This window comes from Argopecten irradians, chromosome 3, assembly GCF_041381155.1.
Source record: "Argopecten irradians isolate NY chromosome 3, Ai_NY, whole genome shotgun sequence".
In the NCBI taxonomy this organism is placed as follows: Eukaryota; Metazoa; Mollusca; class Bivalvia; order Pectinida; family Pectinidae; genus Argopecten; species Argopecten irradians.
Window position 1 is genome coordinate 6,500,194 of NC_091136.1, and position 27,473 is coordinate 6,527,666.

Genomic DNA, 27,473 nt, shown 5'->3' on the forward strand with positions numbered 1-27,473 from the left:
TTAATATACACATACAATGTACGTGTATATCAGTCAACTTTATTACAGAACATTTATAGAAGGAATAGTCAATTATACGCATGACCTATTTCTGACAAGCCTATAACAAATTGTATATACTTAATATCAATCTATAGGCAACATTTTTCAATGGGTTTTGTCTTCCGGCTAACCCAGGTCAAATGTTTGTATTCATACGCATGTTTGATAATCATCAAGGGCTTTTAGTGCAAATGAGTATAAAGACGAAACGGAATCGCTATCAGAAACATGTATTATTTCCCTATGTGGGAAATACTGCTTGTAATAAAACTAATAGGACTTTTAAGTGAAAAAATGGCCAGAATTTACATATTCTGATATAAAATGGTAAACAAAGATTGTAATTATAAACCGAATTGATTTTAGTTTCTTTCTTGCGCCATTTGAATTATACTGATTCTGAATATACTTTATGTTAATGTTGATAATGACTTATCACATTACACGGGAATTTTAATTGTAAAACATAAACGAATTCTAAAGAATTTTACTTTTCAGAGCGCCAAGTTATTACACACGTAATGCATTACGTGCATTATACAGTATATGTAATTATGATCAGGTGAATTTGTGTTGCCACTTTCATCGTGACGCCACGTAATCGGGTGTTATATCACAGATATTAATTAATTACACACAAACAAACCGTATTCAGTATTACTGAACATTAGACGTCACCTATAATACCCACAAAACCGGAAGTTAACCTGATAACAGGTCCGCATCAATTAATGAGCAGATGGTAATTAAACAGGCTGGGTTACCTAGCAACAGTCCGTCATTAAATGAATCAGTTCGATCATTACTGGGAAATATTATGTTCCTATATTATGAATCTCTGGACTTCGTTAGGCACGACGGACAATGGACGTAGAATAACGCAATGACGATAGCAAATGTTGCTTAGATACCGATACCATATTACAATTAGCATCTTAGTGTATATTCTTATTTTAAAAAGAAACGATTGAGCGTTAATACTGACCTTATATCAAAATTCTGGTTGTATGAAGTTTATTCTATTGTTTTATATTGACAGTACATGTTTATTACCATTAGAGTTTTTATAATTAAACAATCCGGAAAATCTTGATTCAAAACGAACCACATTACAATGAAGCTGTGTATTTTGAGGTTTCTTGTTTGTTTGATTAATTAACGTCCTATTAACAACTATGGTCATGTAAGGACGGCCTCCCATGTATGCGGTGTGTTGCGTATATGTTGTGCGAGGTGCGGGTTTTGGGAGACTGCGGTACATTCATGTCGAGTCTTCTTGTATAGTGGAACTGTTGCCCTTTTTTATAGTGCTATATCACTGAAGCATGCCGCCGAAGACACCAAGCAACACACCCCACCCGGTCACATTATACTGACAACGGGCGAACCACTCCTCTAATATATTACATTTGCTTTTCGCATCTGAGACATAATGGCTGATCAGTGAATGTTACACTTTCTCCTATTGGTTAAGGTTACGTCACACACGTGACGAGGGATAGATAAAATGTAGGTATAAATCTATACAAATCTATAAATTTGTGGTTTGGAGATATAAATCGTCGTATAAATGAATAGTTCTCTAAATTCACAAATGACCAAAAACTCAGAAATGGGAATCATTAGCTAAGCCAACGACCACTGTTATATGCTAATTATAAATGTATACGAAATAAACGTCGATTTCATTTATTATGATAGTAATTAGTTTGTGAAAATATTTACAGAAATGATAATGACATTTATTCATCTATAAACATTATATAGCCAGAAGAGAAACATACGATCATACATATATTTATACAACGTTAACCATGTATCAGAGATGGCGAGTGACATTAAATTCAATAAGATCTACCACATGCTGGGACAAATAAAAATGTCCTGTTTCCCGGTGTTTAATTTGTATCTCAACATGTTCATAAATCTTCACAGTATGTAGATCAACACAGCTGTGAGAGATAGGAATTGTCTGAGATTTAGTACTGTCTGGGTATCCACAGCTAAACAACGGCGGTATTTACTAACTAGTACACAAATATTCGAGTGCTGCCCAGGCACAATTTCAATAGAAAATGTGTAAAAAGTTCAAAATGAAGACAGTATTTAGTTTTTTTTTATTGATTTTTATTATCATGAATTTATTATCATAAAGGAGTTCGAGCTTGATGAGATGATTTTATAGACTTGTATACCTGTTGCCCAACACATGGCAATTATTCTCAGATTCTTTATGCTTGACTCCCAATGTGATCGGTTACTCTCACTTAATGTGATCGGTATGTTATAAGAATACAAAATATAATATTACATAATAAATTCAGAAGCATTTTACAATATTGTCGATTGTCCTGATTAGCTAATATTTTAAAAATGTAACAAGCTGGTCGTAGAGAAATCAACTTCGCAAGCTAAGAGTATTCAGCTCCATAATCTCCCCGAGTCTTGGCTAGCAAAGTTTGAAAGTCAATACCCAACTTTATAGGTTGATACCAACTTTTGGTATTAGAGGTTTGTAATGTAAGACAGAATTACTTGAAATGTCAAACATTATTTTATTTATGATCAATACATTTATCGTTGTTTATAAAAGCTTTGTATATCAAATATAAAGAGAATCATTATCCAGAGTCCTTATCGGTCAAACATAACATGTCGTTTAGGACTTAAATCATTCTGTAAATACCAAAGGTCGACGCCATGTGCTAATTAATCCTAAATATACACAGACGATATTTTAAAAAGGAAAATATTTGTAAAATCGGGTAATGTCCGGTAAAGAAAGACTGTAGAAGACACACGAGGAACTTCAGAGTATGACTCTGAATATGATAATGTAAACTTGCTTAACGCATTTCTTGTTTATCATTCATTTGTAAAATTCCGATATAAATAATGCTATATAGGACTGGTGTCATGCAAGGAGCTCACATAATCCCTGATGAGTTTTAATAAAATGGAATATTGGTGTTGTTTTTTTAATTAGCCTTTGGGATTTCTCGATTATCTTTAGCTAACAATGATGTCGATGGTTTAAAATTGATAAGTAAAACAATCGTTTTATTAGATACTAGAACACGTACACACTTCCGCCGTAAACATTTGTGGGCTAATGTTATACTGTATAGTTATTTACGTAAAGGTATGGCAGGTGGAATTGATTTGGTTCACATTTGATAACCTCAAGTTCAAATTTCATTAAACGCATTTAAATCACGAGGACTACCTGACAGGCCGGTACTTCAAGCTAAAATTGACATCATTAATACATGTATGCGGCATATATATATTTCACATTTCCTTAGAAATATACCGCTTTTTAATAATTGATTCGTTTAGCTAATTACTGAGAGATATCTTTGAGTACAAATATAATTATAGTCATTAATGTAACGCTTCACGAGTTTAATGGGAACTTTTCAGCAGAATCTTTACAGCAGAAAAGGAGCACAAAACTTCAAAGCGAGCTCTACAACTCAATTTCACTATTCAATCCGATTTGTATTTCTCAACTTGTGTATCGAATCAAAGTGTCACAAAGCAATCAGAAAAAGTCGCCTTTGGTCTCAATCTGACCAAGACTACAATCCGTCTCAATGTGTTTACTGAGAACAATTAGCGGACTTCAAGTTACACTCTAGTACCCTTTGTCATATAAGTCAATCCGATTTAAGCTTGTTTAAATCTTTGGGAGTACTCCGGGGCAAAAATCACAGGCAACGATTTGACGTTTGTATAATTCTTACCAACATTTACACACTCTATTCAATAAGAGTGTTACAAATAAGTTGGCGGGACAAAGCGTGAAGGTAAACAAAGGGAGAGATTTACTTCTAACACAGAATACTTCACAATAGGAGGTCAATGGAAACAATATAATGTTGATTTCAGATATCGTAACAATAGCGAGAACACCATTTCATTGTTATATGGCTGTTTGATAAAATCTTAATTATACTTTTTTACAGTTATGGTAATTATATTATATAGGTACTTTACACGATAAATATTAACTGTAGACACTTTACATGTCATTTATAGGGCATCGAACTAATGTATTTGATTTTCAATATTTCTATAACTTTTCTATGTAAATGTGATTGGTGTACTATCACGTACTTTAAAACCATGTGGAGTGTGCTCGAACATGTACAAAGACACACCTGTATGTAAGAAACAGGTAAATTTGGCAATCAGCCGATCAGTTTGAAATCACTTTTTCAAACTTTATTGCTCGAAACAAATTTCATGAATATTTAGAATATTTTTCTTAGGTCATCGTATATGTCAAACTTTACCACCAGTGTTTGAAAGCAAACTACCCTTTGAACGCTACGGTCGATTTCATTCCGCTTGGATCTGAATTTGTTCAAATGGATACTTTTAAACTTTTACGATGTCTGATTTGGTTTGCCACAGACGTGACCTAGCGGCTACCTGACCTAGCACCTGGTGGAAACTATCTTATTGTCTATAAAGCTCTTGTAATACTACCTACTTTTGATTATAAGTATATTGCCACGCACTACACAACACACAATAGCATTACTTATCTAACTATGTGTACACAATTCAATCCCATTAAGTCTTATATATCGTGGACATGGTCCGTTGTCCTTCGCCGTATTTTTCTAATGCATGCCTGTTTTACCAGGGAAAATGATAAACGCCTACAAGAAACCCGACAGGAGTTTTGTCAACTCACCATAAACATATAACACTATTTTTGCAATTTCCACAGGGGTCGTGCATAAATATGGTACGTACATACTGGTGTGTTTGCGGAGACAGTGGTATATCCTGACTGTGGCACCGAGCTAACACAAAACTACTCCTAAACTGACTTAATATTGCCGAGCTGAAGTTAGTTACTAGCACCTAGTTCCTCTGAACTTAAACAGAACTAGGAACCAGGGCCCGGCACCACAAAACTTTCTCAGACAATTTTTTTACTCAAGCCTATGTAGAATCATATTTGAGTAAAAATCTGTCTGAGAATAGTTTTATGGTGCCGGGACCAGACCCAAGTTCCGTTAAAGTTAACTCTGAACTAGAAATTCGCAACCAACTTCAGTTCTCCACTTTATATTGTGACCTCTAAGATCACGATAGCCGAATTTATAACACATTTCGGAATTCGACCACCAGCTTTCTAACCGACAATAAGAGAAGAAAACTTTAACAGCTAAACCCTGGTTTGTATAAAATCCAATACAATATTTCACATTCAGTGTTATTGACAGCGCACCAACTGTTAAGTGCTATCGGATGTTCAAAATCCATGACACGCTGGCACCATGCCTTTCTGCTTTTAATTATTTCAAAAGACCGTTTCTAAATCTATTTATGAATCGGAGAAGTAATCATGGTCATATGAAATGAGATATGAAATTATAATGGTATATGAATAAATGTATTTCAACATTTATGTACATGTATTACTTTTATATTACATTCATATATCACTGTATAAGGAAAGAACATTGGCTGAACGCCAAGTAAGTAAACGTTGTATGTCCAAATTTATATTACCTAACTGCAGGGGATAGGTAATAAAGAAACTTTTATATACCAGAGCTTGTTTCATTTTGAAACAACACGTCATATGCATTTCGATTCAACTCTACTGCGTATGTACTTGGAGTTTGATTTTTACCTGTTGCGTTTAGCAACATTTATGGCCTTTTGTAGTATATTTTATTAGTGACGAAGCAAAGAGAGATAATATATACAGTTGTACAGTGGTCATATCAGCAATATGGAGTCATGTAAGAACGAAACAATTGTATTATAAGACGTAATCTGCTGCATAATGACCAGAGAAGGACCGCATTGCTGAATGGTGCTCCTAGCAACATTGGCGAGTCATGGAAAGACAAAATGACCATAGTGTGTAATCCTAACGTTTAAAGACTGTTCTGCAAATTCCGAACCTGGTTATGGGGATCATGTGTAAAATATTATCTTTAATTATTTCGTACATGCTATGTTTTGATACGCGTATTGACTGTAAACTTTATATATGGATTTGATTATTAGATCTTTCTTTAAGATAGAAAAGTTTGATCCATATGGTCTGTTAATTATACCAGCACAACTAGAAGGAAAACAGAACGTGGGGACCATTAAAGTAAGATGGCAAACAATAACACATTAGATTAAGATGACAAATAATATTTAACTTCTAAAACCAAACAAAATCAAGAAAGCAGGATAAAAACTAATTCATTCACACCTTGATGTTATTGACGTATACCGTGATGACGTCACCATTACTGGACATAATGGAGTTTAAAATTGTCGCGATGGACTAGGACGCCTTCGGACATAGCGCTAATGTTTACTAACAATATTAAAGTCTGGCTCTGAGTTGATGTACTTATCGATTGTATGTTAAAATAACATTAATGTATTGTATATGTTATGGCGGTAATATTAGCTTTCGGTTGCTTATAAAGCTGTATGTATTTTGGGACAAGTGATTGACCCGTCACCAGAAAATGGTCGAATGGAATACTCTGTATGGCTCCTTTGACATAACCAAAGTAGTCCATTGATAAAATTGTATCACCATCAAAGAACAATTATAGTAAAATTACAACAAGGTGTATTACAGATAACATCTGCCATTTTATAAAGCATGCTATGTTTCAGGATGACATAGAGTTTGGTACCAATCCTCAAAATTGCCCGTCATACGAAACGGAAGATGCCAGTCGCGAACAGAAAATAGAAGTGAAAAGAAAGTAGGTATTGTATAAAGATATTACCTTGATCGACCATATACCGCAGGCGTCAGATACATATTTAGTCTCAACCACTTTATAGACCACTTTAGTAATGGAGAAAGAAAATATGTTATGTTGTACGAACTCTCAAGGAGTTTTTGTTGCCACGGTTCATCACAGAGCATCTTAGCAAGTATATACCGGCTGAATGAGATATTGGAAAATGTGTGCAATCATGCAGCGATATTAAATTTGTCGGAACATTTGGAGCTGTGGTTGCTTTATAGAGATTAGTTAGATTTAGATAATTAGTTCTCAGTCGACCGTTCCTTTTGGTATTTTATTCAGAAGTGTAGGACGAACGGTTAGATGACACGATACATAATACCAGTGCTTCGCCTTGTAAAACAACAATGCTTTCTATAGACAATAGAATGGTCAGCCACCTGATTTTGTTCTGTGGTAGAAACGTATCCGGTTTACCGTTTAGTCACGGGATATAATCACTGAGCAACAGCACATAGCTGCAGAGCCATAATGAGCCTTTATCATATTACTATAGATAGTTGAATATTTAATTATCAATCTTGGACTAAGGATGGTCTTTATGGAAATATCCCTCACTGACAGAAGAAGCAGTCCACCTGATCTCTGACGGGACTATACATCACATATACTCTGCATCATGTCAAATGCGAGGGCAAAGTGATTTATTTAAATACAGCTTTCTAGTTATCAATTATGTATTACATCTTTGAGAACGGGAACATACCTGTACAATTGTACTTCAGCGTAACATAATGGGGTGTTGTTATATATTGGTACTATAACTTTAATGTCCAGTTGACAGGCTCTATTGAATCAAGAGTTGAAGTCACTCTGTCCGATCTGCCTGACCAGTATTGATTTGTAACGCGTGGGATGGCATGTTATCACACGTATTGCTATTCATTATTAATTCAATACTAAATACATTGTATCTACCTGATTCAAATGTGGGATATTACAATATAATTGAACAATATTTTTAGAATGGTGTTGTCGTAAGTAACACGACAGTAATTTTGATTTCTTTGTATTACATGTACATTATTGGAAAGTCATAGATTTAAGACCGAGAAATGTCCAGTTATCAACTGTATATAGTCGGCATTTCAAATTTCCTACATTTTTATTGTCATACGAACCATAATATACATGGTTAATGTTTAATTAGAAAACATTGTCATGATGAAAATAGATTTCAGGAGTTTTAAAACATCAAAGTCTTACGTCCTTTTTGTATGTTATCCAGACACATTTATCAAGTCGTGACACAGTTTAAAAGTATAATCTGTGCTAATCCTGAATAGTCTGTTCTTCTGCACACATAGGATAAGTCTTAAACTAATACAAATCATATTGATAAAAGGCTTAAAGTATTAAATATCTTAATTTATACAACTATTGACATGTACCCATGTTATAGTGTTGGTTTACGTTCCTGTCTATAAAACAACATTATAAACCGAATACCCTGTCTTAAAATCACTTATTAAATATCAACAGCCAATCTAGTATAAGCTATTAAAATATATTGCATGGAAATACAAATAATTATATAGCTCTTCTAAACCAAATGTGGATAAAGATATACCACAAATATAATTGATATTTTATTATTTCTACCATAACATGCTAATTACCAGTGAGTGTGGTAATTATGGTAAGAAGTACATTGTAAGTTAACCTCCAAACTTTACCAATCAATATTTATATCACTTTACCCCACCTCTTTCATGGGACAAACGACCATTATATCGTTCAAGTATGCCAATATACAATGTAGAAACAGGATGTTTATTTAAACTGAGTCTTACGTAAATAAAGGTGCAGTACCGGGTTTATGACTTCCAAACAGTTATCTCTTTCTAAAGTATGTAAGTTAAAATTATCTGGAACCTTTACTCAATATACTATATAGACAATAGTACTTCTCTCCATATGATTATTTTAGCGATAACGAAATGCATATATTATACATTTAAAATCACATGAAGTGATTACAATTTCCCTCAGGATGGAGGTATATGTATTTTTAAACATTTTCGTAACGATCAGTTATATGTAAGAGTTAAATACATAGTCACAAGCATCAGAAAATGTGTACTTTAACCATAGCTGTTTCTGTTTTAATTTAATAATAAATAGGTCTGGATAAAATCGATGCATTATATAGATTCACTCTATTCTGTAACAAAACTATATTAAATAGTTACCTGTATTTCCCGGCTATTGCATTACATTCAGCCTTAGTACCATCACCAGGTAGGTTATTCTCATGGGTATAATATTCCAGGTGATGTGCCCACGTTCTTCAAGCTGATCAGGGGTATCTAACCGAAAGTGTCACACGAACTCACAGTATCATATTGATATACTGCCTGATAAAGGATGTTCTCTGTACGATTCCAAGTTGGTAGATATTATATGCCTATATGCACTGGGTACCTATACAGGTATATCTACCTGTAATCAACTATCCACACACCTGTGTATAAGTCCACTCCACCGTTATAAGGCAGAAGTAAAATGAAAGCGCTGTCAACGTCTAAGGTCTCGGATCTCGAGTGCCTTCACACGATCAATAGAAAATAGTTTACACAGGGACTACTTTGTTTCGCGGAACAATCGAGTCCTCCCATGACTGTACAAACATGCATGGGCATAGCGCCAAAACTCAGTCAAGTAAATCACTCCTCGCTGTTTATTCATAAATTGAAAATCTTAGCCGATTTAAAGGTCTCCGCTCTAAACCCAGTATGATAGTGATAAATAATGTGTACTTATTTAGGCAGAAATTTACGTCGCATGTTTGCAAGTTATTTCATGCTTTGATTAATTTTGTTATTTAAGTTAGGAAAATTTAATTAAAATATTTGTGAGTTTATACGATTGGTTTTGAGGAATTTCTTTTACAAGGTAATGCTAGATGATTGAATTAAATATCGCTGACTTAACTTGTGGGTTATATAAACACTACTTATAACAGGGAACGGTCCGATAAGTGGACAAAACATTTACCCCTAGAAAATCTGCCGCAAAATTTTACTTCGAAGTTTGATGATGAATGGTATTGTGATGGTATGTAATATTTATTCTACAACAAGCGATGAATGTTATTCATCTCTATCAAATATCTATCATTTTTTTCAATTACTAATTACAGCTGCTGATTAATATATTTTATACCATATGTGATATTAATACATTCTTATTGGCTGACACGGTGAAATTTGACCGAACTACTTTCCTGTTCACTTCATCAATAATCGAGTGATGTCATACTGCTTTTCTCTAATGTTTTTGTGTTGAAATCCGCTAGGTTTTTCATTTCTGGTATCAAATCGACCCAAATACCAATAAGTAGCGCGTCTTGCCAAACAAGTAATCTAAATTAAACCAGCATGGAAATATGTAATAAGTCATAATTAAGTTCTGTTTGATTAAGACAATTTCATATAACGTAACACTACCCAAATTGGGACGCTACCCAAAACGGAACACTTTTAAAATATGTGATACAGAATTTTCCATTTACAATCAAAACTACCAATAACTATCCTGAACAAAAAATTAAGGTGCTGAAATGTAGCTGTGACAATTTTAGATGTCATTTTCATTCCAGTTGCTTATTATCTATATTTAAAAAACAAAAATATTGAAATTGTGAATAAATCCGGGAAACTACGTCGTGCGACAACCCTAAAAACACCATATATTTTAAAACAAGAAAAACAAATGCACAATGGGATATTTTTGACACATATGTGACTTAAATAAACTAAAAATGTTTGAACTTTCTTGAAATGTATTCAGACATCTTTTATGATGTCTCTACATTTTTTAATCAGACTATATTTAGGAAGTGTTCAATTTGGGTACTCGAACCTGCTGTAACACGGTGCTATTCCGGGTATGCTTCATGCTCTCTATTTCAAAATATATGCACTGCTGACAAGTAAATCAATCATGAAATTAAAACTGAAGGCGTCTATTTGTGGAAAGTAAAGAGAAAAATCTGGATTCATATACACATCAGATTTTTTCACAATTATTTTCAAAACTTGTTGTTTCAATTTGGGTAGCGTCACGTTAGATAGATGATTTATAGCGGGTAAAATATTTATAGCCATTGCTTTCACTAACCTGTTTCTATCAAATAATCTGCCTGATATCCAGTGATTTCTTCCAAGTGACATTTTTGCATACGCAACTAGTTTAATTTAACCGGAAGCGAATTCCATAGGCTGTGTAGAGCAGGAAATCATTTGTGACGTCATAACAGAAACAATATGGACTAACGAAGTGACGTCAGGATTTCGAGGACAGCAGGAGAAAATGGCTTCCTCCGCTGGAATTTTTGCAGTACATTTTGTAGAAGAAGTCTATGAAATGTTTGGTTGTTGTTTTTGTCATTATAATATCTTACAATTGTGATCATTTCATGAAGCTCGCATTAAAAATTAAATTTTGCTCGCCATGGGACACAAATACAAAAAATTCTAATAAAATATGAAATGAACACTCTTTAAGAACCTACGTGTATACTTGTAGTATATTGATCATCTTCAGTATACTATTTTATGTCTGTTCCTAAATATTATTTTAATCTTATTTTAATCTTACCTCCAATACCTTCATCTTTCTTTGTTTGCAAGGCAGCAGTACCTGTGGTCATGTTTATGTATTCTGAAACATCAAAGGTGGAGTCCTTATTCAGCAGATGTTAGGATCTAAAATAATAATTCCCGATATAGTTTTTTTTAATATTGGCCCTGCAAGTAGGCCGTTCGAATTGTACCTGTTGCCCCTATTTCATATCGTAAAAGGCGACTAAATTTAGGGTCCTAAGTGACTCTATGTGTCCTAATGCCTCCCTTGGCACTGCCTCACTTTTGGCCTTAAGTTGAGCGTTTGACCCTGTGATGAAGGCTCTGGTTCTGTGCCCTGGCCGAGACACACCAAAGTCTATAATAACGGTAGTTTCTGCTCCTGCTTAGTGCTCAGCAAACAGGGACAGGGACGACTGGTTCGCCAATGTCAGTATAATGTGACCGGTTGGGGTATGTTGCTTGATGACTTCGGCGGCATGCTTCAGTGATATAGCACTATAAAAAGGGTAAAAGTTCCACTATACAAGAAGACACAACACGAACATAACATAGTCTCCCAAAATACGAATCCGCACTTCATACACGCTACAAACTGCATACATGGGAGGCCGTCCTTACATAAACCCAGGCTGTTAATAGGGCCTTATAATAATCAAATAAACAAAAAAAACATATTTGAATATCTAGGTATAATAAAAGTATTAAACAAGCACATTAATTGCTTTTCGTCATTTTCCACATATTTTAGTTTGTTAAATGCACACAACTTTTTATGGCCAACATTGTTCTCGTTGTCCGCGGTATAGTCGCGGCCGATGTGTCTTTGATATTACACTTCTATAACACCCAATGATACCATTTGTGTGGTCTAGTCAATGAATATAACAGTTTTTCTAAGTAACATGAAACCTTCGGAGTAAGGGAAATAACTCGATTTTGTGAGATGAGTGGTGAAGACGTTCAATTGACCAGCAGATAGATGACTATTCAATGCAAGATATGTTGTCATGGAATGTACATGTACGAAACTACTAATTGTGGTATTTGTCGGTAGGATCTTTCTGTACCTGATTACTTTTGTATACTGTAAAACAACTTTCTTTCGCGGCTTTCCAATTTCTCGATTTCCATTTCAAACACGATTCGCGGATTTAAAAATTGAATGAAGATTAATATCAATTTAGAAAAATAAAAATGTTAATTCGCGGAGATAATCTTTCGCAATTTTACATTCAGCTCGAAATTTGCGAAAGTAAATCGAACGCGAAGAAATGTGGTTAAAGTATATTATATATAAAATGAGTGTTTTTATGTAACGAATCTTTATGGCGAGATAAAGAAATTTCGAGACGAGTTTCATAAAAGTTCATATGAAATGAACACAAAAAAAAAAAACAACTTTTTTATTACATAATACAACAACCTTTATTTCGAATAATCTCACGTGAAAATATTGCGAAATTCTAGCGGTGGTCGTCATTTTGTCCCGCCGTCCACGAAATCATGGCATCACGTCATTTTTCCTGACGTCATTATATTGTTTCTGTCATGACGTCACAATAAATTAATGTACCAGCCGATGAAAATCGCTTCAGGTCATATTACACTAGTGTCAAATGCAGAAATAGTACATTGCTGAAATCACTGGAATCAGTTGGATTGAATGAGACAAATTGTAATTGGAGGATATCCCTCGTTTCTTGAGGAATACCAGTTATATGTCAATGCTACACGGATTCATACAAACAAAATTTATTTCATAACCCGATGAAATTTAGAAAAAAAAATAGTGACATCAATGCTTATAATTAATTTTTCCACACGACTTGATAAAATGAATTATACTTACGCTTACTATTCCATTGATTTTCTATGGGATTATTTTTCCAAATCAACACGCAACGTCGATGTTTCTATTGTGATGTCACGATAACGTCCAGATTTCGCGCAATTCTCGTATTTTTATTTTTCATAATGGTATGAAAACAAGAATCGACCAATCAGAATGCCAGATCAGTATGATCATAAAAAAATCATTATACTAGAGTGAAGTGAAGTATATCGTTTTATGTTCACATGGAAACCTCCTTATATTTCCTGTGAAAAATGTAATAAAAAGATGTAGATGTTGTATGTTGATCTATTACACCTAACACATTCCATCACATTTTGAATCTTCATACTAGGGTCATGTTCTAATAACTTGATTATTATTGCAAAAGAATACTTATAAATTATCTTAGAAGTATATTTCGGGTACACGGACTATCTTTGGTTCTCCAAATTGAGTCTAGAATCACAATAAGATTGTCAATATGTTGTGCGGTGATGTTTCCTGCAGTTATAACGTAATATACAGTTCACTTCTAATGAAAGAAACAGATGACAAATCATCTTGATCTGTATAGAAGTCTACCCATGGCAAACATTATTTGAATGGAATAGCCAACTTGATATTTCAATTTGTCTGTCCCAGTGTATTGTATTACTAAGGTAACATTTAAAGAACGGTTATTTTAAGAGTGGTAACATTTAAACCATGTCTCCTTTGAGGTAGAATGTACATTTGTAAGTATGAACAAAGAACGTTTAATCGTAAAAATGTAACAATGATAAATATTTTCGTCATTTTGAAGAGTTAAAATAGGTAAAAATATTTTGCTTTAAATTTTGTTTCTTAAATTTCGAGTTTATCAAATCTATATTGTCTTTATAATTTACGCATTCGATCAATGACATTCCTATCAGCAGAACTGCCGTGATTCATCCCTTTATCTTCATGAAACAATGGGCGGGAATCGATTTAAGAAAATAAGTTATATGCTGTTTAAGGATTACGTCCATTGTGCGAAACGAATTAGGAGACGAGGTCATCTTTAAAATTCATAACGGGTTTACAACAATATCTTATTACAGATGTTAAATAGATAACGTGTCTATTGTTGTTGTAAGTATGCAGACGCAGCTACGGTCGATATCTCTACGCATAAGGAACAGCTTGGAGATAGCTTGTGGTATAATATAACCCTATTGATGATTTTACAACAACAAAGATGACGTTTCTGAGTGTTTACTATTACTAAAACACTAATCTTTAATAAAGGTCAAGTTTGTTTACTGTTCAATCAACAGCTATGATCTGTTCAGGATCTCCGTATGTAATGGTTATTTATTGGCTTCATAGTGTTATTCAAGTGAAACATAATGTCGTAGACACACTATTTCTGATAATAGACAAATAACCCGTCAAATACAGAGCTCGAAGTGCAAACCGCAGGTATCAATCATTTTACATTAGGTCAAAATATTTTTCAAAGGACATGATACCCTAACATTTTAGACCAAAAGGTGCCAAAATATCAAAACTGGAAGAAAAATCATCTTCCAATCATAAAAGCAGAAGCAGGTGTATGTTTGTGCTCGACACGCAAAAGTGCAGAAAGATGTTCAAACAAATTGCATTATACACAACCATGAACTTCCCGACTAACCCATTTTTCAGACACACATGCTTCATTAAGATGTGCATTCAGAATGTACCCTCAATTTCCCACAATCTGTCAGACGTAATGAGACGAAGCAGAATTTGTAAGGAGCTACAATTGTTAGTTAATCTTCTATATACACTAGCGTGTGCTTAAATAATGAACATTCTAGATTCGTACTGGCTGTATGGATTAAAATATATATTACATTGTTAGCAACAATACTTGAGTTATTAACGTAAAAAATACAAGCTTATACAACTGTCACAGCGATATCGCCGGCAGGTATCCTTTGCTACAGAGATAAATACATCACTGGAAAACTGTATTGATGTAAAGTGGTTACAAGACACCATATGGCTCTAGTCTGCCATTATAGATCTGTGCTGAATGAGTGATTCAGGATGTCCTCTAGTCTTCGGTGTGACTGACATGGAAGGCCTCCTAGTCCGACTGAACATCCGGAGAAGATAGTGGAAGTTTTGCAGCACCAGACATGATCATAGAAGACTACAGTCTATTCCTCCGCCTTTGTCTAAATTTACGTCACTAAAGGGCATTTTATTGTACTTCAGCTATATTTGTAGAAGTGTGTAAGTTGCAACTGTTTTTGGTTCTACCCGACTGTCGGCAGTGATGCAGCCGCCTATTTTATTGGATATCTCATCATCGGTTGCATGACTACCGATGTGTCACCTTTGGTATAGCGGGACGGTGGTAGACTCCCATGATGGCGGTAAGTACTGTAAGTTTCAAATTTTCCTACACATTTTAATTCCTTTAACGGTATGGTTTTTGACAAACATAATTATATGATATGTTTTTGTTATATGAATTTCTATTCACGTCTTAGATTTGAACAAACCGTGTTTATATAGGCTATAAAAATAAAGGTTAATTATATAATTATCTGATAGAAAAAATGTAGTTTTTCTTGTATCGGATATGATGGCTGTCCTATCTCAGAAGAAAACATATTTTTATTTTACCTGACATTTTGACATTGACCATTTTAATGGATTAAGGATTATTTCTGTGAATTCGTATTTCATAAAATCATTTTCACCGAAATAAATCATTTTTTACATACTGACTGAGCATGCTATGTTGTGTTTTATGGGTTGTTTTGTGTGATAGAAAGGTAATGTATATGTCCTGTCATATATGTGTTTATCTCCCATGTATTTGTAAATAAGTTTTATGCAAAAAATAAAGATTGTTTTTAATGATAATAAAATATAAAAAAGGTTCTTTCTGTTATACCCTTTGTGGCAAAAATCTACTCATGAATGTCATAACAAGCGTCATAAAGATCAATTTTATCCTGACTTCAAAAATGGTATTGTATGGTTATTGGCTTGTAAGTTATCAAAAATAATAATCAATTAATAAGTATTATATATTTTTCGGGTTATGCCATTTTATGATGTCCTTTTCATGCATAGATTATTTTCAATACTAACTCACATTCAACAAAACATACAACTGTAGATCCATAGGTGAATACCTTGCATCGGAAAGCTTATTCTAAAAGCCGATATGTTCGTCCGCTTCATATATTTATTCTTTGATTTATTTATTTCATTTTATCTATTAAGTTGTATTTATGCAATGCCGCTGAATAATCTAATCGGACATAATTTATATACACATTTTTTGATGTTCTCCTTTGGTATTATTTACGCTATTCGATATTTTGCTGACCAAGAACAGTCGAAATAAACGTGTTGAGCTTCATCGCTATTAATAAGAAAACATTTCAAAAAATGACTTTTATGGTCAAAATGGCCAAACCAAATATATTATACTGTAGTTGAAAAGTAAAATGTAATTGTCTTTTCTTAATAACATGTGCATTAGCCAATATGAATGACAACTGGACAGATGCAAATTCAACATGAAGCGCTATGAATGCAAACTAAAAGACGTTGAATGCCTAAATGTTATAGTTATCGTGAGACACATTTCTGAAGTCAAAAGTAATAATTGCTTTATAATCGAAATATGACGTCACGACTGCCTCGGTAAACAGAAATATCCCGTCCGGATTTCGCCTCCATATGTAAAAACGAATAACAATTTCACAAATACATGTAGTATATGATTATGTAGGGAGAAGTCCCAGAACCTCTATATCTATATCTGAGATGTTATGTGTATTATTTGAATTCAGATTCCCCGGATGGTATGTAGATGGTGCAAACTTTCCGTCATCGGAGGAATCATCATCTACGTTTTACTCTTGCTCCGTTTACAATTCGAAATAGGTATGCTGAGTTTGAGATCAGTAAATAAAAAGTAAAGAAAAAACTTAATCGGGTTTGGAAGTAGAGTTCGTTAGGACGTTGAATCAACCAACCACCGCTTTGTTTTCCGTTATGATTACTTATCAAATTTCCATACCGACAGAATTAATATAAATATCGTTTCATTTAAGGATTGCATATCGTATCGTCTGAACACGTTAATAGAGAAATTATACTTCTTTTGTATTATCTGTAAATATAAGTCAATTTGTTATAGTATTTAATTTGATATCAACGCCCTTGTTCTAGCACCACCTCCAGCCATAAATTATGATCACGTGATAGTGGCTGGATTCCGACAAGATCACGTGACAGGACCACTAGGCCGCCAGCATTACATGAAAGCATCACGAGCTCTCCAAGAATTATACGTAACACCAACACAAAAACGTCATCAACACGTGCCTTTGACCAGTGTCCGTCAACTGATAATTCTGTCTCATCCAAGAAGTGGCTCGTCCTTGACCGGCGACATCATGCAGCACGCGGATCAATCTTTCTATGTGTTTGAGCCGCTTCACGCCTTGGAGTATATGTTAGCCAACAAAATACCGTCAATGAGGCTCTTGAAGGGAGACAAAGTGTCAGTATTCTGTTTGTCATACTAATGTAGTAATTAGGCATCGAACAGGAAGAATGACATGTCTTATTAATGTAGTCCTTTATGCGATGTTATATTTTAACATGGGACTTGAGGAATTGCTTTCGCTGCTGTTTTTCAATTGTTAAACCTTCGTCTCCTTGGTGATATCATGTAGTAAAACGATTTCACGCATGGAAAAATCTTAAATGGGGCATGATTTCTTATTATGGCAGCTTCAATGTATACTTTGACCTTAGATCAAAATTTTTAAAAAGTTTTTGATATTAAATAAGTATAAAAGTGTATACATATTGTGATTCTTTCGCCTCCATACTTTGTTGTCAATGTAGGAGTAGACTAAAACAAGCATACCTGTTATTCGAGTAAAACAAAATAATCAGTTTCATTTTAGACATACATGTAATCTAAAAACAGAAATAAATGCGCTTGTCGAGAAATAAAACTGTTTTCTGCTTTGGATCAATAAACTTGCTGTATTCAGTCTGCGTTTAAGCTATGCATACAATATATGCATTCATTAAAGTTAGTGTTAGGTTGTACAGATTTTGTATCGTCTTATTTATACTGAAATCCAATCATATAATCATTGCGGAACACCAGCCTGACCTGTACATTGATTACTGAGGCACAGATGTTGTTGACTCGTTATTGGTATGACAGCACCTTGAAGTATCATTGTTATCTGATATCATCGACAAGGAGGCGGAGGCTTTTCGTATTTATATCACAATGTCAATTACTGGTTTCCTTGTGTCCCTAGCAACTAGTGTCTAGTTTATAATGCATTTTCAATATTAAATATCAATATTAGCTATGTAATTGTATTTTCGTACAAGTATGATACATGTATGTATTCATTGGAATTCTGCTGTAGATATTTCATTTCGCAGATAGTTGCGATTGTTAGCGGGTTATACCGGTAATTTTGTTTTAAACCAGATAGCTTTCTTAATCTAAACTTAATTCAATATAAAATATACTTTATGTTAATAAACACTTACCCAAATATTTTCACTTCTCTAAACTCTTGTTATTTTGCCTGTGTTTCTACACAAATTTCATACTTGTTTATTACATTATTTCGGTACAATGTGTTGATCGTAACGTCATGTGTTTGCAAGCGTAACATCATATATTTCGGGAAACAAGGACGGACGTTAGCTGAATTCTCAAAATAATGACTTCACATGGGATACCTACCGAATGAGAGCTAATTCGGTTACATCTTAAGTCGGTATAGACCTAAGTAACCTACAATACTATCATGGTATTTACTTTTTGAAGAAATGATCTACTTATATTGAGTATCAATAGTGACATTATATGGGAACTTGGAAGACACTATTTATGGTATCGAATAATGTGTGAGATTACGAAAACATTTTATTTTAAATTTTGTTTCCATTTTATTTCCACGTTCTCATTTTTTATTTCATTAAATTTAGTTTAAAGTAAGTGATGTGACCTCCTATTATTACAATAGGTGTCTCCGTTTCTAACTAGTTAGTATTATCATAACTGGGTAAAAACAATTGTATGGAGGCAGAATCACTCTTTCCTAGTTAATTTCTAACGTTGTTTGCAAATGTATTATATTATTTAGCCTTTTCGACGAGCATGATGATGTGCATGTAACCAATAGTTATACTATCACATACTGTTATAATATTATAATTATTTTTCTGTTTCTTCCATTTTACAGGATGATTAACCACGCTAATTTCATATCGCGATCCCTAGCAATAATCGAGGCCTATATGACATGTGACTTCCAGTCTTTGGACCACAGGATGCTGATAGATGGAATGCACCTGATGAGCCATAAATATGTCCCCTTTTTATCCTGCGTAGACAGACAGTCCAACAGCAGTGGAGATACAGAACAATCTTTGACCAGATGTCTGCCCCTACTCGAGAAGGCATGTAGGTCCTCAGGTTTTATTGTGATAAAAACTGTGAGGTTGTCCATGGCACATCTGGAGAGTCTGATGGTGAAATACCCTAACTTACATATACTTCACCTGATGCGGGACCCTAGGGCAGTGCTTTTCTCCAAAAGTAAGTCGCCACCATTTAAATCTAAAACTGTACTTTCTGATTTATATGTTTCTGAAATTTAGGTTGATTTTGTTCTATAAATCCAGGACATGGATTTATTTCATGTTTAAATGTATTATCAAATATCTATATTTCCTGATATCCCTGGTTTCACGTAAGTGCCTTTGTCCTTGTGATTCTTGTTTCATGACGAGTTCCGTAATCTATGAATCATGGTATTTTACGGCCGGTCCTTTATACATTACTGTCCAGAAACAGTTGATGTTGTTAATATTTCTATTTTCTAGGTAAGTTTGGCATTAATATTACCATGAACAGCCAAAAGAAGGCGAGATTAGAGTGCCGCTCTATGATACACAATATAAACACCACGTGGCGCTATAGTTGGAAGTTCCCTAACAGAGTCGACACTTTATATTACGAAAACCTTGCACTCCGACCACTGGAGACGTCAGAGACATTATATAGACACCACGACCTGACGTTCACAGAGAGTATCCGTTACCATATCTACACACTCACTAGTGCTGGGCATGAACCTAAATGTTCGCCATATACCGGACTATGTCTGGAAAGTAGTAACTCGTCAAAGAACGCCAACCTCTGGAAGACACAACTCACTGGAAACATAATTAGCATCATTGATAAAAGTTGTAGTACTCTGTACAAAATAACAAACTATTTTTATCGCCCAATGATGATGGAATATAACTGACTGAAATGATCGTCTATGTATCGGATCGTTGGGTTGCAAAATTGCTACATTTAATTCGACTAAAAATATGGCAACGGAAATACGTATCATTGTCATCTTTGGACTCCTAATCAAGGTTTAAGGTTGTGAATTATCATAAATACAGATGGTATGCTATAAAAAACATATTTCCATTCACGTTTAAATTTTTGTCCGAAACTAGAAGATTTGTGAAGGTAATCAACTCAGGTCCATAATTGTTTTATTGGTTTCCAACTGTGTTATTGTCTTGGATTATCATATCACGTATTAGTAATCGCTAAAATACATAAACACATATCTTGTGAATATAATGTTCTGTTAATAAGATTGCTCTGTTACGAGCGGAACAAATTTTTTTATATACTTTTACAACTTAATCGAGGGAATGCCCTTACAAATAAAATAGTTTTGTTACTTTGTTAGATAAACAGACCGACCACACAGGTATGACATGTGTTAGAAGGGGAGTAACTCTTATTTAAACATTTTAAATGTAAACATATTAAGTCATCTGGCCTGAACTAAAAAACGTTGACAGGAAGCTTGATTGCCATAAATGTTACCATAAGTCTTTGCTTTATCAGGTTTTCATAATCAGTAAGCATGTACTTCTTGAAATAGTTTGTTATATTGTAAGATTACGTTTTGCTTTAATATTTAATACTTCAATATTATCACAGGGTCAATAAAAGGCTATGATATTTAATGGCAAAAGATAGCTATTTAAAAAACATAAGTTCCTAAAATGAAGAGTAATCTCTTTTTAAGGTTTTGTTATCATTTGTTTCTCAACATATGATGTGAATACCGAGTGACAAGTCAATTGAATCGTGTCTGTGATAAGAATGGAGATGACATTAAAGTAAATGGTAGAGTTGTCTATCTTTTTCCATCATTCCCACCCGAAGATGCCTGAGGCGCGTTAGTTGTAGTGAAAGAAGTATGACGAATATCAGTCTAACTAGTCCTAAAATGACAATCGTCATAATAAGAAGAAATATTCAATTAAGAAGTTATTAAAAACATGTACATATGCTATAAATCTATAACATATAAAATTATATAAATTGCAAAAAGCCTAAATCGGTATCGTATGTCAGCTGAAATCTTTACTCGGGCAAGGTCATAGCAGTCGAAAGAATCCAAGTTCATGTCGTTTATTACTACTTTTTTATCGTTTCTGTTTTCGAAGTCTTCAATTGTTGTTTTCAACCATTATGGCATACGTGTATATTGTATATAATCAAGGGCAGACGAAAGCCGCACTTGTTTACTTATATATGATGTCATTAATCATTTTTAGATGCAAGTGTGAGGGTCTCGTCTTTTGTCTTTATCAATTATCCGGAAACTTGTTTTGATATCTAATGTCTTTGTCAATTACAGTTTCATAATGTAATTATAGTTTTGATGTTATTAGGTAGACAACATTGATTGTTGCTTATATCAAATTGATTGGCTCACAATTATGTTTACTCTTACAATATCCATGTAAAATGACAAGGTATACACAATATTCCACAGAATAATGGTGTTTATAAATAAAATTGTAATCGAGTGATGTTCATAAATGCTTAATATGTATTTCATGTCTCTTCAATGCATCAATTGGATTAAAGGAATTTTTTAATGAGTGAATGCTCATCCGGTACTTAATTGTTTTTGAAAAGAAAAATAAATCAAATATGACAGTTAGTGTATGACAGGCCAGACGAAAATGTATTATTTTTCAGTTTATGTTTTCTTATTATTAATTATCTGTCAGTTGGCAGTGCAGACAGTTCCAGATTATCTCTTGTGACCCGTTTTTATGTTACGTCAATGTTCTTGTCTGTTAAGCAAATTTTTTTGTTAATTGTGATGTAGGTTTCATTTCAATATCATATCGTACAGATTATATTTCGAATTAACTGATATATTTTAACATATAACTGTTTATAACGATGTGTCAATATACTTCCTGCACTGAAACAAACATACAAAATGTATGGACTAAATGTTGTGTTACCGCTGCAATGGGCATAACATGATCGCATTCATTTATACAAAAATAGCTTTTATTTCATATTGATATAGCGAATTTATGTTTGTTTGAAATTGATAGAAAAATGACCAGTAGTCTTTTTAAACTGGTTAAAACAAGATGACTACTGTGAAGTTTGAATTATTCTTGCAAATCTACTAGCGTGTAACAAACAATGCTGAGATCAAGGGTTATACAAACTGGTCTTCCTGTCGGCTTTTTTACACAAATGGAGTGCGCAACACTAGATCGAGATTTCTCGATATTACAAATGGTCTTTATTACAAACCTAATTGTTATCGTCATCAAGGTATAAACTCTATCATTTGGTAAAAGTGGGTCTTTGTTTTAGAATAAAAATATGACCTAAACATAACTTGACTTAAAATCTCGGAAATAAAGATTTTTCGTACTTTTTATGGTTTTTTTCTTGTTTTGTTTGTTTGTTTTTTATAATTATTAATTATTGTTTAGTGGTTTTATTTGTGTGTGATTGTAATACATTAATCTAAAAATAGTACAATAACAAACACCAAACAACCGTTTACGTTAAGTGCTCTTTTATTGTGTCTCTGTATACCGGCGATTTATATACATCATATATAATATATCTTATATATTGTCTACCATTATGTAAACAATGTATACTGGCACACAAGATAACTATATAGAAATGACAATGTAATTAATGGCTTAACAACATAATCCATAATATCACACATTTTAATTCATTAACAATGTCTAATTGAAACCACCCTTAAATGGATATTATCATATATTAACTCATCCAATTACGCTCATTGGCAACATACATGTCTGATTCTACATACATGTCTGATCCTACGTACATGTCTGATCCTACATACAAAATGTGTTTTAAGCAAACACTTTTTTGACATGAAACATATATGAGAGATTATCATATTCATTTTTCAAAGTAAGCAATGTCGGTTTGACGCACATGTACAGTCTATGGTCTAATACCTTATATCTCTTTTACATATGCTAAAAAGAATTACTATACATGAACTGTTCCGATTTATTCATGTTTGATGAAATATATTCTGTTAAACATAAATTATTCAAATAAGAAATGTGTCACTTTCTGAAATCGTGAAAATTAGTTTTAATTCGAGCATATTTCTTTTAAGTGTATATTATACATATTTGCAGAAATAGCGAAGCATATTACACAAATTGATGTTAATCAGATGTGTGTGTTAGGATGGTATAATAGTAAAGCCAATATCACAACCTTTATTTCTACATTGTTTTTTTTTATAATTTTTCCAAGTATTCAATCGGATTTCAATTCACATGCTATTATATTGTGTCTCTCAAATGTGATTTACCAAGTATTTATTTTATTTATTGTTTTGAAGACAATATAAAACCCGTTTGTATTTATAATTCTATTTTGTTTTGTCATTTACAAAAGGGAAAAAAAAGAAAATTATGTTCATAGTTTAATCAAATAACGCAACTGATTGTTTACCACACTTTTGTCTGTTTAAAAGTAAACATATTTTTTTATAGATTATTTAATTGAATCCTAGGTTGAACATGATCAATGTCATATTTATTTTTATTCTTTTTAGTTCTCACTTTAATATGAACAAGAAAAGTTATATACTTCCATAGAAAATGCGATTCGAATATGTATTTTTCTAAACATATTTTATGACATGTTTGAACAATAATCAAACCCTTGTTAAATGTATCTAGACTTCTATGTTACAGATCTATCGGCTCTCGCGGATAGGTATCGAGTTCAACGTCACGCATTTGTAAGAGTTACGTTATTTTTTTCTCAGCGAAAGCGACGTTGTTTTATAAAAACAAAATATCAAATGATTTATATATAGGGAAATATCCCGATTACTAAAAATCCCAATCGTGTATCCATGCCAAATTTTGTAGCATCGCATAAAACCGTAAACAAGAATCAAAGCTAACGTGTTTTATATTGAAGAACAAAACGCTCACCTTTCAAATCGACAGATTAACAATAACTCAAATTTATTTAAAATCTTACTTGCATTGTCTACAATTCTTATCTCTTTATACATAGTATTATTTACAGTTTAGGTGCACATGTTTACATGTAAGGTTTACAACACCGGAACTGATTATCGTACGGTTTAGATTCAACAGAAATCCCTAATTAAACTCGATCCGGGACCTAGCTGAGTCTAAACTGATGTTGCACCAAAACAAAAATAACACAAGAGGTTGTGCAGAGTTTAACGACCAAGAAGACATCTTTATGCTGCTTTCTCACAGCCGTGCACGTACGAAGATAAGCAGATTTTGATGTCAAAATAAGATGCTCAACAAAACCAACAGTTTCTTATTTACGAGAATATGTGAATTCCGTTGTTGTTTTTTAATTAAAAAAATGTCTTTGTTTGCACGGGAAGATAAACTTGTAAACTTCAATTTATGTATAGAATAGGTTTACATTTCGCCATTATGGTACATATTACGTGAACAATTGATTGAAATGAAATGACCTACAATAGCGTAATAGTTACAGGATCATCATATTTTGTGACTTTATTTAGACAAGTCTCAATTAAACAAAAAGAAAAAGAAACTTATTTTTGTTAATACTTTTCAATATTAAAAGGCGGTAAGAGATATTTCTTAGCAATGTTTGTTCTGAAATACAGCGATTGCTAACTAAAATTGAAGGACGAATTTTAAACGTCATATCACAGTTTAAGATATGTTTATTTGAGATAAAACAGTATTCATGATATATGTATACATGTATATTTGACAACCTGCGAATTCTATAACAACTATTCATATGCCAAGAACTAAACTATTTTCCTGATAGATACTACATTTTGAATATTATATTTAGATTGACAGTTATTTTACACTTCGATTTATATATGTATTGTGTTTCTACCACATATTTCATGAGATCACCAGTCAAGGGAGGTTTTTCCTTTTGACGAGTCCACAAACATGACATATTTATGTTGAATTATAATAAATAACCCTTTTATGTGAAGTCACTGAGTAAAGTCACATCAATGTTAACATATTTTTTTAACTGCGATATGAAGCATTAATATACGTAAGTATTGCTTTTATATTCACATCTACTGGGAAAAACCCAATGATCTCCTTCACATTCCAGTCTTAGTATGAAGTCTTTTAACATTACAGTATAGCATTAATCTGTTTAATACACACTTCAATCTCATAAATCCATACATTATCATCAGAACATTTTAATTCAAAACAAAATTAACGTTTTATGAACAGATATATAGATATGCATTTAGTCAACAAAACCGTAAAATGTTACTAGGTAACTGTACCGAATAGTAAAAGTGTTATCTATGACATTGACTTTGATGATTATCATCGCTTTACTGATTTACATCAAATAATAATATTGATATTACCTGACATCATAAATAATGACCCAGACCATCACTTTCTTAACAGCAATTGTTGTCACAATTTGTATATACTAAATATTTTAATATCGAGATTTGAGGTAATACAGATTTGTATTCTAAATCTTTGTTTAAGCAACGACTATTAAGCTATTTTATTAGGCTGATTACAATATTTTTGGATATAAAATGAAATATATTTACCATGGCAAAAATCCACATGCTATATCGATAATCGATATTTATACAAATGTTACGATGGTCATACCATAGGTTTGTTTTGTTTTACATGAAAACAACCTGCTCTTTGCGAGTTATATCTTAAGAGCTCGTGATGCTACTATCTATTATGGCTTGTTTTTGATCACAACTTATAATTAGTGATATTGTATAATGTATATAGTTTCAAAGGAACACTTTCTATAAAATATCAGCTGTGTTTACAGGTGTATCAACAAACTTCTATAATAAAATTAATCATTTAAAGTTGTTGTTTTGACTTTGATAAAAATATAAATTACAATCTCTGTCTTAAATTAAGCCAATGATCAGGATGTTTTAGAGCATAAGTGATGACGCACATTCAGTCATGATGAATATTTATGTATATGAAAACATTTTATTGTTACTGTACGAGGGAATCTGAACAGAAACAACGAGTTGATTTGGCAAACATAAATCTTACTACTTAACAAATTGATCAAAGTCGGTGTTTGCATTTGTAGACCTTATTGATGACGTAATCAACCTGATGACATCACGTGATATTATGGACATAAAACATATAATTCTAAATTACATATAAACACTATATTTTGTTTCGCTTCACACACTCTTAACACAAGCGATGCATGTCACTTATTCTCTTTCAGTACTCTCGAACACATTTATTCAATATTCTATGTTTGACATTTTTCGCTAGCATCTCTCCGTTAGGATTTTCCGGAACGCTTTCCGAAACTCCGGGTTGAAAATTGTATAGATTACTGGGTTGAGGAAGCTATTTATATAACCTAGCCAAACAAAGGAACTAAACAGGAAGTTGTCTATGTTACACATAGGACTACTAAACAGTTCATATCGGATACATATAGCATTGATTATATTTATAGTAAAGAACGGCACCCAGCAGAACAGGAACACACCTGCAAAGAAAAAGCAAACCATACATTTGTTTTTATTTGTCTTGATTAATTATTCTGTTTTTATTTATTTATTTATTTATTTATTGCTTTTTTGGCGAAAAACAAATATTGTGTCAGCTCTAATACATTTTGATATATGTTAAACACCTATTATAACAATGACAATGACGTTTAGCAAATTTCATTTTGAGTGTTTGAAAAATGATGAACCATGTTTTGGAGAAACAGAAGCAAATTATTGGAATTTAACATGATTTTCGAAATGGTTTTATTAA

General features: G+C 33.0%; 3 protein-coding genes across 4 annotated transcripts in view; 1 reads left to right on the top strand and 2 right to left on the bottom strand.

Annotated features, from left to right (window-relative positions):
- Positions 1-9,398, bottom strand: part of LOC138317423 (E3 ubiquitin-protein ligase TRIM45-like) — a 32,083-nt gene extending 22,685 nt beyond the window's left edge. The window contains exon 1 of the mRNA XM_069259082.1: positions 9,029-9,398. The gene's annotated coding sequence lies outside the window, so the exon portion shown is untranslated. The remainder of the gene's footprint in view (positions 1-9,028) is intronic.
- A 5,484-nt stretch (positions 9,399-14,882) lies between these two features.
- On the top strand, positions 14,883-23,054 carry LOC138317425 (carbohydrate sulfotransferase 1-like). Of its 2 annotated transcripts, none has more exons than XM_069259085.1 (5): positions 14,883-15,655; positions 17,084-17,177; positions 17,466-17,799; positions 19,523-19,878; positions 20,166-23,054. In XM_069259085.1, the coding sequence occupies exons 1-5, from the start codon at positions 15,638-15,640 to the stop codon at positions 20,591-20,593; spliced, it is 1,230 nt and encodes a 409-aa protein (XP_069115186.1). In that variant the 5' UTR covers positions 14,883-15,637; the 3' UTR covers positions 20,594-23,054. The 2 variants fall into 2 exon arrangements, with proteins under 2 accessions (XP_069115186.1, XP_069115187.1); XM_069259086.1 differs by having other exon boundaries at positions 14,887-15,646.
- A 126-nt stretch (positions 23,055-23,180) lies between these two features.
- The window catches only part of LOC138317424 (D(2) dopamine receptor-like), a 45,249-nt gene continuing 40,956 nt past the window's right edge, over positions 23,181-27,473 (bottom strand). The window contains exon 4 of the mRNA XM_069259084.1: positions 23,181-27,198. Within this exon, the coding sequence (XP_069115185.1) occupies positions 26,972-27,198 (227 nt within the window). The 3' untranslated portion in view covers positions 23,181-26,971. The remainder of the gene's footprint in view (positions 27,199-27,473) is intronic.